This window comes from Atta cephalotes (genome assembly GCF_000143395.1).
Source record: "Atta cephalotes unplaced genomic scaffold scaffold00004, whole genome shotgun sequence".
Lineage (NCBI taxonomy): Eukaryota > Metazoa > Arthropoda > Insecta > Hymenoptera > Formicidae > Atta > Atta cephalotes.
This window is the reverse complement of record NW_012130068.1, coordinates 8,920,498-8,933,844: the sequence shown is the minus strand read 5'-3', so window position 1 is coordinate 8,933,844 and position 13,347 is coordinate 8,920,498. Positions and strand designations below refer to the sequence as shown.

Below are 13,347 nucleotides of genomic sequence, written 5' to 3'. Positions count from 1 at the left end.
GTGTGTGTGTGTGTGTGTGTGTGTGTGTGTGTGTGTGTGTTAAAATTATCTTAATATGTAGCGAGTATTTATGTGTGCATCATCCTCTGTAATTTTAAAATGTCTCCTTTATAAATCAAATTTTTATGTTTAGCATTATTAGATCTGTGTTGCCTAAGTGTATTCCGTCAGTTTGAGTGATTCACGTATGATGCATCATTTATCACTGTTGTTCACTGAATGTTAAGAATATATGATGTATTATGCATATCATGCGTGAAATGGAACATACTCTAAGATATGTAATTCTGAGCATTGACTAACTTGTGTCAAGCGTTATTACATATTATTTTTTTTATCTATCATTTAAAAAATAAAATACTTTCAATATTGAAATACTTTTGTGTTTAAAATCTAAATCTAAAGAATTGTATTTTTATTTTTTATCCACATATCCAACAGATTTTTTTTCAGTTATAATGTATCTTGCTTTAGTTAGCTTTAGTTAGTAGTATAATATAACATTAACACCAGTAGAACATCTGAATAGCAGATATGTACCACATAGAAATTGTTAGATGAAACATTTGAAAAAGCTTTTAGAAAAATAAAGATTTATATTATAAATGAAAATATCTTGAATATATCTTGATTTAAGTCTTCGAAGCATATCATCAACTCTATTTTGTATCTCTCTTAACAATTAATTTTTCATCTTGAATTTTTATCTTTATTCTCCTTTCTGATCGCAGAATCTGATTGCACGATTTTTCCAGACGATTTCAAACCCGCGAGTGTCGACGATTCCAAGGTGGCCCGAGTTGATGTAGGTTCAGACAATACAATAACAGTCACTGTGCCACATTTAGATGGAGCTGGCACCCCTCACACTGTGTTTAAAGGTTCTCAGAGACCTTATAATAAGGAATATGTACTAATCTTTGATAAGGCTACCGGAGAAATTACATTGGAAAAATTAACTGCGAATATTCAAGTTAAGAAGACACGGTATGTTTATCGCGATTTGTTATTTGTTGCATCGTATTTTATGCGCTATCAAATCTCATGACTCCTGTCCTTTCTTGTAGAGCGGAACCCAAACGTAATAGCAATAACAATTCCATGCCCGTCGAGGTCAAAAAGAGTCCCACATATGGCAGAGCGAACGGGAGGACCAAAGTTATTAGTGGGAAGAAGAGAGAACCTTCGCTGCAATTACATCCCAAACAGAGTCCGCCACGGACATCGCCATACGATAAACCAAGTCCACCTAATACATCTGTCAATAAGTATGTATCGTCAAATAAATTTTTAAAATATTTTGAAGGAAAAATTCGAGTTGTATTCTCTCGTTTCAGATGCTCACACATTGTAAACTTTATTCCATTTTATTATTCATTATATGGAAAGAAGATAGAATAAAGCTTGTAATGCGTGAATATCAAAACAGAATGTAATAAAATTTATTTGTTCATTTATTGCTTAAACTCAATAAATAAAGAAAATCAAGACTAATGAGACAACGCGATTAGAGAGATGCAAATTATGATATAAAAACTTTTTATTTACAAGAAAGGTGATATGTCACCAATATTCCAAAATATACATTTCGATTCGTTTTTTTTAAGTCTTTTTCAGCAATGAAATTACAGAGATTTCGAAAATTAGTTCAGTAGTTAAGATTGAGTTACTGATAAATTTATAAAACTGAAGTGGCATTTAGTTCGATAAATTATGTAATATTATAATGGATATGAGAGCAATAATTAAGTATTATATTAGATAAAAGAGAAGTTCATCTCAAAAAACCGAGAATATGTCGAAAATCTTTGGATACAATTATTAACTTCATAAATTCGCATCAGTTGTGTTTTATTTGATTGTGATGTTCAAATATTTTAATTATTAATTTTCTTTCTATAATAGTCCCACTAATGCATCGTAATCTTTACACAAAATTTTATATATTACATTTTTATTGGAAAAATTTTCGGAGAATATATCTTTCTAAATTTTAATGAACTTGCTCAATTTATTTGAATTAAGAACAATTTAACATTCACACTCTTATTAATATAAAATTTATTTTGCAATTCACGGAATATATAGTAATACAAATCAAGGGACTCGCTTTCTATCTCATTATTCATATTATTTTACTCCAAAGAACGTTTATAGAAAAGTGATTTCAAGTGTGTGTTAATTGTCTCAAAGATAAATTCCGCAGGATAATTATTATTTAACAGAATATTATATAATTACTTTGTTGTATTAAAATTTAAAAAAGAGTCCATACAGTTTCCATACAGTTTGTTACATTTTAATTAGTGTTTAAATTCTTTTTTTCATTTTTTTCATATAATGATCATCAAATCATATACATGACTGAAGTTGCTTGATTGGCTTCATTTAGAAGAAAAATCTGATCAGTGAACGCTCAGTAATTCTTTAATATAATTAGTTCTTATACTTAAATTTAACGAAAAACTAAAGGCAAGAACTAATCATATTATTTTTTTTCTGAATGCAGTCAATGACTTTATTGATCAATTTTGTCTGGGCTATGTTTAGGAATTATGTCCAGATAATTTTAGGCTATAGATTTGCGTTATATATATATTATAACAAAAAAGTACATCAGAAGATTGATCATATAACTTTTTCTATATAGAACAGTAACATGAAAAGTGAACATTTTTCTATATATTTTTGTATATATGTACACGAACTGTATTTCAAAACTTACTGCTAGTACTAAAAATCAGTTTATGTGTACTAGATTTTCAGTATTGACAGTAAATTTTGGAACACAATCACAGTATATTAAAAAAGTATGTATTTTTTATATTTCCGATCTAGGACAAAAAGTTAACATGATTGATTTCCAAAGTTATTTGAGCATAATTCCTGAATGTATTCCTAGTGAACACAATGTGTGTAATCGACTGGATTTATAAGAACTCAATCACATTCAATTGCTCGGCGAACAGATTAACTATTTTGTCAACTTGGGTACTCGAAATTTAACCATGAAATTAATGAAATTAATGTTGTAAATATTATTGATTTGAATAATAGCTCTTCACCTATGCAATCGTCGAGTGGACAACCGACCTTAGCCAGTCTGCCAATGATCGGATCCGACAATGATGATTTTGCATTGTTAGCATCAGTGATGCCTGGTTCTTCTTCTACACAGACCGTAATTCCTCAGTCAATTCCAATATCAACTGCAAAATCGACAACCTTAGAGAGCGATTCCAGTTCGAGCAGTTCGAGTTCTGATAGCTCAAGTAGCGATTACGAAACAGAAAATGTAATCTCAGTGTCAACAGGGATTAATGGTGAATAGAAAATATATTATAATTTTTCTTTTATTTTTTTAAATAAATTTATTAAAATTATCTTCAATTAAACTATTAGTTTAAAAAATTATATCAAAAAAATGTTATTTTTTTAGGTAATTTGAATGGTACAACTGCCTCACCTACATTGTTCGTGACGGACGATATCTTAAATGATGATCTGCAATTATCTGAATCAGAATCGGATAGTGATTAACAGTGATACGTTAGTAGACTTAAAAAAAAAGTGTTCCAAGGAAATCGAATGTATAATTTTTGTTCTATGACATCTCTTTGTTAATAATAATATATCGACAATTTTATAACTTATCAGAATTTCTTAAAATTTTTATACATACTTCGCTATTATATCATAATTGTAATAGGTGCAATTATTTTTTTACAATTCTAAAGAATGAAATCTTAACTCTATCATTCAAAAAAAATATAAACTAACATGTATAAATAATTATAGATATTTATTTTTTTCTTAGAATAAAATACATGAATAAATAAAATGCTCATAATTGACATGTATATATAAATCTATATAAAAAATATATCTAACAGACGTATTGAATATTTTTGTTCTAGATCGTAGATAATTGTAAACATCTACTTTTCGCTTTACAAAGATCTAAGGCGTTTACCCTGAATAACGTAAATATTACAATAAATAAATAGTATTCCTCTTTGTAAAGATTACGTACTACGATCTACATTTCTTTATGTTTGATAGCTCTGATAATCTAATATCAATCTAGCTAGTTGACTACGTTTACCCAAATGATTGTTCCTTAATTTAAGGCAATTTTTATAAATATTGTCATTGGAAACGTCATCGCAATTGACATCTTTGTATTTTATCTTCAGTGTTGGTTCTATCGCGCGAAACACATGCATATCGCTAAATGACACGTACATTTCAAACAAAGAAGCTACCGGGCTGTGTTTAGAAAGTTTTAGCAGAGTAGCAATATCCTTATCCGATCGCACTAACGGAATGTTCGCCTCAACCGTTTGCCGCACTGAAACACGAAAACAAATTTTATTCATATCAAAATATTCGGACTTTATGAAATGAATTGAAGACACAATGCGTACTTGCGTTATAATCTTTAATGTAAAATGCAATATTGTTATAATTTTGCTCATCGTATTTGCCATAATTGCTATTGACGTCCACTTCGTCATGAGCTGCTGCTTCGTCCGCATAAATTATATCAGGATGATATTCAATGAACGGAATCGGACTGAATATTTGATAGCGATTAATAGTGTTCATTCGAACCTGATGAATAATAATGAATTAACTGTATTCGAAATAATTATATATAATATTAATATTGGTGTAGGCATATCGCATACTTACTCTGTTTAAATAATCTATTTTCAATTTCGTTCCTGTTTCTACGAGAAGAATCAGACTTTCTGATGAAAACTTTTTCGCGCATAAGTCAGTCACGGCAATTTTTAACATCGGGTCCAAATCTACGGAAGTTACGTTAACTGGTAATCGTATTGAAAGCCAAGTAATTTTAGATTGGTCCTTTTTGTATTTCTCGTTCAGCATTGATATATACGTTTTTACATCGAGATAGACATCACCTTTGCCTTTCGATGGTGAATCTGAATTATATAAGAGGACCTATAAAAATTATAAACGTATAATATTTTAATATTACGTATTAAAATTATTATGTAACACTATATCAGAAAAACAGCACATTTTTAAATGTGCTTAAACTAACCACCATAAGATAGGTTTTGCATTTCTTTTCCATACAATTTTGTGAGTAGTGTTCGATAAAATTTACCGCATCTTGCTTTTTGCTCAGATCGATAGTGATAATTATATTAATCCTTGTATTTTCAGTCACATAGGGTACAGGTATGATTTCTACTTTTCCTAATGGCTTGCAGATTTCGATTCGCTTTCTTATTTCCTTACTTGTGGCTACTTCGTTAAATACTAAGTCGAGTATATAATCCATTCCTCTGGACGCGTCGAATTTTAAGTAGCCATTCAACAATCTGACGAAGCTTAGTTTGTTATCATATTTGCTTATAATATTGTTCACAGCTGTATTTATTACATTATCTATATCAGTTTTTGTATCGCCCTTTAATTCTTGAATGTTAATGAAGTCAGTCTCAAAGAAGACATGAGACATATTGAAGTATGACCAGCGCAAAACATCAAAACGTCCTAAAGGTCGATTTCCAGGTTGATTTCCAATGGGCCATGATATATTACGTTGATTCGACGGGCCTAAATGTGCAGTCGCGGATATTACTTTACGTATATCACTAATCTGTTTGTGAACTTTAATAGAATTTATCTGAAAGTAATGTATTATGATATAAAGCTACATATATTTTAAAATTCTATATATATTAGATATGTAAATCATATTTTGTAAAATGCTTTAATTTATGTTCATCCTTTGCTAAAAGTATAAAGCACTCTTATAAATTATAAACGCTCTATATAAATTTAACGAAAAATAAATTTAAAGTCTTATTAAAAAATATTTATTTTTTATAACAATTTTAATATTTTTAATATTCCTTTGAATTGTATTACTTCCTTTCCCAAGAAAATACAATAAACTGGAGATGCTTTATACTTATAGCTAAGGCTATATTTCAGAAGACTCACTGCGGTAAAATACATGTTAAATTTATAAATGAGCTTATGATCGTAGACAGGATATATAGAGACTGAATTCTGAAATTCATTTTGCTCAGTCAACTGGGCGAAGTCCTTCTCAAAATTAAATGTGGATTTCAACTGTACAAACGTCAAGTTTCGTCTCTCTATGTGATTAGTACAAGGCATAGAAGTGGAATGCAGAATACAACGACCAAAATTAACATCGTCTGAATCCGAATATGCATTCTTAACGCACCAGTCTAGATTGTTTTTCATTTCTCGTATAACAGAATTGCTCAAAAGTATACCGGATTCTGAAAATAATTTTAATTTTAGTTAACTAATTGACTAATTAAATTTATTGAATTATAAATCCATATCATTTACCTAAAGAACAGTAGGTATCGATTTCGCTTTGAATGCCCATGTGAATGTTCTGGCTCACAGTTATTTTATTTACAAACTCCACTAGACTTCTTGCATTTATGTAATTTACATCTTTAGTCAGAAAATAATAATCATAACTTTCTAAATAATTATCAACGATATATTTCAGGGCATGGAAAGGCTTCAGGATGCTCCTTGTGTCAGTAAATCCCACTATTCCAGGGAAAGAGACATTTGGTTTGGTCCCTTCTGGTATGGATATAAAGTAGCGAATTTTATCTACTATATGTGCGATCGTTTTATTCAGCGCTACATCCCTGCTATGCAAGTGCTCACGGCTTGTTATAATTCCCACAAACAACTTCTCTCTGATCCCAAGTTCTGTAGAGTAATATCTAGGACGCACAAATGCTTTCCTTGCCTTCTGTATCTGTTGCGGTTTACTATCCGTGTTTATTCTCGGTTCATAGGGATCTATGTCTTCTAACGTATTTAAGGAATGATCAAAAGATTCCACTATATCATGCTGTTTGTCAACATCAATTGGTATCAAAAACAGACTAAAACTTAGGCCCATGCATATACCCAGTATCAAGTATGCATTGCTCCAACAAAGTGAATATAATATTTTAAGTAGTGCTTTCATTTTGCTATGTTTAAGAAATTTGTTCCTTCTTTTAAATTGTCTTTATCGTTTAAAATAATAAAAATGATTTTTGATTGCTACTTAAAAGAGTATTACAAGTATTTCTTTTATCAAGCATGCTCTAAAGTAGATACGAGAGATTCTGAAAGCATGGCATTGTATAATTTGACAGCACCTATAAATAAATAAATATAATTACTGATTTAAAATATCAATAGAATATTTATAATAAGGTATTATGCTTTTACACATATACACAGATACTAACTTATGTTCCTTGTCAAAATCTCATGATAACCTTAACTTTGTGATGGGATTTGATATGCGAGTGCTTGTGCATCACTTTAGACTAGTTTAAAATTTTGACAATAAGTCAAATCATAATCATTTGTTTTATTTTTACTGATTTCATATGTATATACAACATATAATAGAAGATTAGAACCAAATACTGTTACATTATACTTGTGGAAGACGCGCGTTCCCTTTGCCTTTTGCTCTATCTTCTTTCTTTTTACTGTTCTCTTTCTCGCAACGTGTGAAATGTAATATTATATATATATATATATATATAGATAATGTGTAAATATACAGGATATCACGCAAAAACTTTTGCTTTTTTTTTTGTAGATAGAGTTAGATAGAGCGAACTGAGTCGAAAAGTTCTTTGAAATTTTCGCAATAGTTAACGAGATATTAATTAACTAAAAATTATCGGATATTGGTCTTCAATAATTTTTTATTCAAATACTATCAATTTTACAGAAAAACAATAAAAGACAAAAATTATATTTATTTTCTTCTCATAGAGTTTTAAGAATTTTTTTAGAATTTTTCATCAACTTTTTAGTACTGCTTTTTCTTATTGACAATTATTATTTTTATCAACATTGAGAAAATATATTAAAAAATTCTGAAAAAATTCTTAGAATTTTATGAGAAGAAAATAAGCAATTTTTGTCTCTTGCTATTTTTGTGTTGAAAAATTGATCATATTTGAGTAAAAAATTATTGAAGACCCATATTCGGCAATTTTTAATAATTAATATCCCGTTAACCATTGCGAGAATTGCAATATACAGAACTTTTCGTTTCAGTTTAGTTTCTATCTGCTAAAAAGCGCAAAAGTCTCGCGGGACATCTTGTATATTATACTACGAACAGATAATTTATTGAATTATATATAATAATAATGTATAGTGACAAGTTACAAATTTAAAACATTTCAAATATTTAGGATAACAATTATAGAAGTCAAGAAATAATAACGTGTAAAAAAGAAAAGAAAGGGAAGGTAATATGAATCAAAACTTCAAGTAATGTATTTTTAAAAGCCTTATCTTCCTTAATTTTACTTAATTACTTTAATTTTTTTACATTATAGGAGTAATTAAACAGTTATTAAATTAAATTAATTATTGTCTGGTTTTATTTCGATAAAATATCTACAATTGTCATTTGACGAAATTAAAATATATTTTAATGTTCGGATTCCCTTAGATGTTTCCTGGATGTCATATCATCCTTGTCATTTAATCGAATGATAAACAATGATATTCTCTGCGGCTCTATCGAAAGTAGCTTTAAAAACCTATTCTGTAAACAGTTGTTAAGAGTTACAGAATGCAGACCCCTAGTCTATGGTAAAATTAATTACATCAAAATTAATTACATCATGATACTATGATCATTTTAGTTATATTAAATTTTCGGCAAGGAGGAACAAAGAAACAAAATTAAGAAAAAAATAAAATGTAAAGATTATATGTATAAATAATAACGAATATACGTAACAGCAAAATTATTTTTTAAGATACAAACGCCATTTTAAGAGAATAATATAAGTGACGTATATTGATTTATATGTATAATAAAAAAATTGATTGTTATCTATGTATAATAAAGACAACAGATGTAAATATAAAATAGCTTTTTTATCTACAAAATATAACACATTATTTTATGCCCAAGAATATTAAATTAATATTAAAATTATTATAAATTTAAACTTAAAACTTGCTTCAATTGTTAAATACAATAAATGTCTCTACTTTAAATCTTATATCCTCTTATTTTGAAACAGTATTTCTTTAAACTAGAATTCTATTCACATTGTTTATTTGCTATCTAACTGTTATCTAAATATTATATAATACATAAAATAAATAAAAAAATAAAAATAATATGCAAAAACATTTCCTTAGGTTTACCATTGAAATAGAACCTGAGTTTGAGAAAAAATTTTAGCTTAGAAGGATTACATTGCAATCTTTTAATGTAGTTTATGCCACAATAGTTGCCCATTGTCGCATCAAATAAATAAACCATAGCTACAATAGGTCAAATGATGAAGGAAAAATAAGCAAAATGAAGAAAGAAATCATTTATTTATGTTGGAATGCAACTTTTATAGCTTTCCATTTCAATAAATAATTAAGAGTAATTTACAGAAAACAGCCATGTTTCTCATATACGTGCATCCCTAACAAAAAATAGAGAAAATATAAAAAATATTATTGTAATATACTCAACAAAAAATAGAAAATATTTTTAAAGCGCTCAAAATTGCAGATTACAATTATAATTCATAGATCACGGAAATTCAGTGAAAAATTAGGTAAATATAAAAAAGTATTTTAAAGCTTGAAACTTGTACTTATAAATATGTTTTTGGTCTTTGGCTTCTTTTAAAAAGTTTTATTTTGAAGCTCTTAACAAAGATTATTGTTTCTTAAAATTACATACATTCTCAATAGTTTGTAACGATAAACAATTTTTTCTCAAAAAATGTAATATTTAAAAAATAAAATGGTTTTATTAACAAACCGAATTATACGATTTTGAAACTTTTCTTATAATAAACAGTGATTTTTCATCGAATTTCAGCACTAGTTGTAAGAAAGCAGCTTCAAAGTCATGTAATTTAGTCCAAAAAAAATGGTAAAAAAATGTTTAAAAAAATATTTTATAAATAAAATTTTGTACTTTTTTTGTTAAATGTATTATATTTAAAAAAAATTTTTTTATTGAGCTGCAGACTGATGAATGTATGTAATTTTACTGAGCAATATAACTATGTAATCTTTATAAAGATACATACTTGTAAAGATAAAAATTTTTTTTAAAAAGCCAAGAACATGTTAAAGTAAAAGTTTTAAGCTTTAAAATACTTTTTAATCTTTTTATCTACAATGATTTTCCGAGTGAATTAAAAATTAAGAGCTTTTTGAGTGTTTCAAAAGTTTCCTATTTTTTATTGAGTACTATATATATATATAAAATATCTATGTATTTGTAGGCAAGATGCTGCAATTATAAGAGATGTTTCAATATTTCTTCCACCTATTCATTTCACGTATTTTTAATATATATAGCGCACATACATCACATTTTTTAATAGTTTCGCTAACAGACAAAACATGTAATCTCCCATAGTGATTTTACTTATCACTAAAATGCTCAAATTATGTCCTCTGAAATTCGTGATTTTCATTTTCTCTTAGTCCTTAGTTCGAGCAAAAAAGTGTTTGATTTTGTTTCGATAAAATATTCTCATCATTAAAATTATTTGCATCCTGATATTCACTCAACACAATTTATTCATCTGTAACAATTAATTATCAGTGATTATCATTCTGTTATCATATCAATAATGATAAAAAAACTATTGACATGAGGTATATAAAAAACAATAATAATAATATAAAAATATAATATGCCTTTAAAATTAATAAAGAGTTTGACAAATACAAAAAAACATAATTTATTAATTTTGTGTACATTATTTATTATTATTAATATGATACTTGTTAATATTACATCATATATTATTAACAAGTAATATATTGTATTTAAATTATTTAAAAAAACAAATGAATATTTCTTACTTTTAGATAATTTTGAAGCAATTCTAATATTTCTTGAAAAAGTTTATTAACGTAGATTGTTTTTTTTTACTTTTTTAGTCTCTGCTTTCTTCTCTTTTCTCCTTGTTTCTTCTTTTTCTTTCTTATTTTCTAAAACAAGATTTTTTGATTTTATAAGAGTTTCTGGCTCTGTTTGAAGAAATGATTCTTTCATCTCTACATCATTTTGTATCTCTGAATCGCTGGAATCATTCTGTGTAATAGTTCTCTTCCGTTTCTTAGCTATTTCATCTGTTTCCTTACTTCTGTTCCACTTTTTTTCAAGTAAATTCTTGTTTTCTCTAATTAATTTTTCTTCAATAAAGTCTTTTCTGGCATTATTATCTTTCTTTTCGGATGACGTTACTTCTACAGATTTTGAAGGAACTATTAACTTATCAAAGAAATGATTCAAACTTCCCTTTTTCACTAAATTCTCTCTTTGTGGTGATATTTTTTTAGTGGTATTCTTTTCTGTCATACACGGATTTGTCGAATCTGTAGACTTAAGATCTAACACATTTTCTACTGTAGCTTGTTTAGCAGCTGAACCCCAACGTAATAATTGCATTTCTTCATCACTTCGTATTTTGGCATCAAATTTTATCGCACTATATTTTACATCACCAGAATCAGCAGTGGCAAGTAATTGCAGATCCATGATTGGCTTGTGGACACTGTAAACATGCTCCGAAATAATTTTACTAAATTTTTCTTTAGCCTTAGATACATCAGAATCTCTAACAACCTCCACATGTATTCCTTTTTCCTTTAGATGACCTATTAATAAATATGTGCATTCTATATTGTTGCTATGATACTTTTGATAAAAATTCCACAAGATTTGTTTTGCTACATTAACATGGACCTGTAGTTCTTTGCTTAACCATTTGTAAGTAACCTAAAAATATTATTTGCATTGCAATATATATATATATATATATATATATATATATATATATATATATATAATGTAGAATAGTAATATACATTTATATACAGGATACAATAGAACATATATAAATGATTATTGAATAGAATTACCAGCTTGTCATTATCAAACACATGACCGGCCAAAGTTTCTAAATGCTCCTTCAATATTTCCGTATTCATTTTCCAATAATTCGTGTCCCAAATGACAGTTCATTAACAATACGGATTTACAAATCCATACTAAGTAATATAGTTGAATTTTTGTTAAACTTCTTCTCTTTTCTTGAAATTTCTGTAGAATGAACACACGGTAGAACACACGGCCAATAAATTTTTCCCTCCAGCCTTTTACAAGAAAATCCAAGAAATTAAATGAATAAACATATAAACATTATTGAATAAATACAAATTTGTTGAAGATGATTACAAAAGGCGATCACAAATTCTAATCACAAACTTTCAAACATGTAACAAGTCCGCACTTGGCTATTATTTTAATAATGGTTAGGTTAGGTCGTTGTCATTTTTTTAAATATGTGTATTAATTGATTGTCTATAAATCACGTGATCATAAAATTTACTTTGAAAATTCTAAAATTCGTTTACTACGATATTATAATTCATTATTTTATTTATTGACAATTTTTATTTTATGAAGTGTGTTAATTTGATATATTTTATACCGACGTTGAAGGAAAATTGAATTTTAGTATACATTTATTAAATTATAGGTTAGTCGGTCACGAACTTTCCGAACAACTCAATATTTAAAGAGAAAGAAAATTTAATACAAAGAAAAATGAATTTAATTAAACTAAACTAACTTTTGAATTAAATATATGTGATTATTATTTCTCGCAGCTATTTGCAAACTTACGTTCATGAGAATTACAATAATAACTAGAGAATTAAAAAGACAACTTTAAATAATCATTTAAAATTGTACGTCCCAGAAAACGAGAATAAATTAAAATGGATTGAAATTTTTTTCTATCCAAATGCGTTTAAACAGCGAATACTTTTTTTTGGATTTAATTGGATTCAATTGGATTCAGTTGAATGCAATTGGATTGAAAAACTGCATTTCCTATTCAAAATTTTGAATTGAACAGTATTCACAATTGTGTTTGTATGCACAGAAAAAGCTAATATTATTTTTAGATTGAAAGGATAGAGATATGTTCCATGCAATTCCTATAAATAAATAAAAATGCATTCAAAATCGAAAAGCATTCATTTTAACATTCGTGAATCAATATTTCTGAAAATCTGAATCCATTTCAATTCATTTTAATCCAGTCTCGTTTGCTGAGACGTTTGCGTTCGTCAATTATTGATATTGCTCCCGTCAAACTGCACGAACTTTATGAACTTCATGTTGAAGCAAACACTACATGCATTGCTTTTCCATAACAGTATACCTTCATGAATCATTGTGTGATGCTCCATGGAAAATTCGTGCAAAATAGCGGCGACGATACGTGTAAATCGTGAGCG

At 27.7% G+C, this 13,347-nt stretch overlaps 3 protein-coding genes across 3 annotated transcripts in view; 1 reads left to right on the top strand and 2 right to left on the bottom strand.

Moving 5' to 3' along the window:
- LOC105626076 (ell-associated factor Eaf) overlaps positions 1-3,540 on the top strand; it is a 7,143-nt gene extending 3,603 nt beyond the window's left edge. Inside the window, exons 2-5 of the mRNA XM_012207385.1 lie at positions 756-987; positions 1,068-1,268; positions 3,058-3,323; positions 3,440-3,540. Coding sequence (XP_012062775.1) covers positions 756-987; positions 1,068-1,268; positions 3,058-3,323; positions 3,440-3,540 — 800 coding nt within the window. The remainder of the gene's footprint in view (positions 1-755; positions 988-1,067; positions 1,269-3,057; positions 3,324-3,439) is intronic.
- A 509-nt stretch (positions 3,541-4,049) lies between these two features.
- On the bottom strand, positions 4,050-7,012 carry LOC105626075 (chondroitin sulfate synthase 2). Its single transcript, XM_012207384.1, has 6 exons — positions 6,367-7,012; positions 5,986-6,293; positions 5,075-5,665; positions 4,696-4,971; positions 4,428-4,614; positions 4,050-4,351 (listed from the first exon to the last, which is right to left on the bottom strand). Exons 1-6 carry the CDS (start codon positions 7,010-7,012, stop codon positions 4,050-4,052), a joined length of 2,310 nt encoding a protein of 769 aa, XP_012062774.1.
- Positions 7,013-8,491: 1,479 nt separating this feature from the next.
- LOC105626211 (DNA polymerase delta subunit 3-like) lies at positions 8,492-12,030 on the bottom strand. Its single transcript, XM_012207516.1, has 3 exons — positions 11,962-12,030; positions 11,036-11,818; positions 8,492-8,608 (listed from the first exon to the last, which is right to left on the bottom strand). Exons 1-3 carry the CDS (start codon positions 12,028-12,030, stop codon positions 8,492-8,494), a joined length of 969 nt encoding a protein of 322 aa, XP_012062906.1.
- Positions 12,031-13,347: the final 1,317 nt, after the last annotated feature.

Coding starts and splice junctions, on each gene's coding strand:
- LOC105626075 (XM_012207384.1), bottom strand. CDS start 7,012: ATGAAAGCACTACTTAAAATATTATATTCACTTTGTTGGAGCAATGCA. Junction 6,294..6,366: donor CGATACCTACTGTTCTTTAG/GTAAATGATATG, acceptor AATTATTTTCAG/AATCCGGTATACTTTTGAGC. Junction 5,666..5,985: donor TTAACATGTATTTTACCGCA/GTGAGTCTTCTG, acceptor CATTACTTTCAG/ATAAATTCTATTAAAGTTCA.
- LOC105626211 (XM_012207516.1), bottom strand. CDS start 12,030: ATGAATACGGAAATATTGAAGGAGCATTTAGAAACTTTGGCCGGTCAT. Junction 11,819..11,961: donor TGTTTGATAATGACAAGCTG/GTAATTCTATTC, acceptor TAATATTTTTAG/GTTACTTACAAATGGTTAAG. Junction 8,609..11,035: donor TTATAAAATCAAAAAATCTT/GTTTTAGAAAAT, acceptor AACTGTTTACAG/AATAGGTTTTTAAAGCTACT.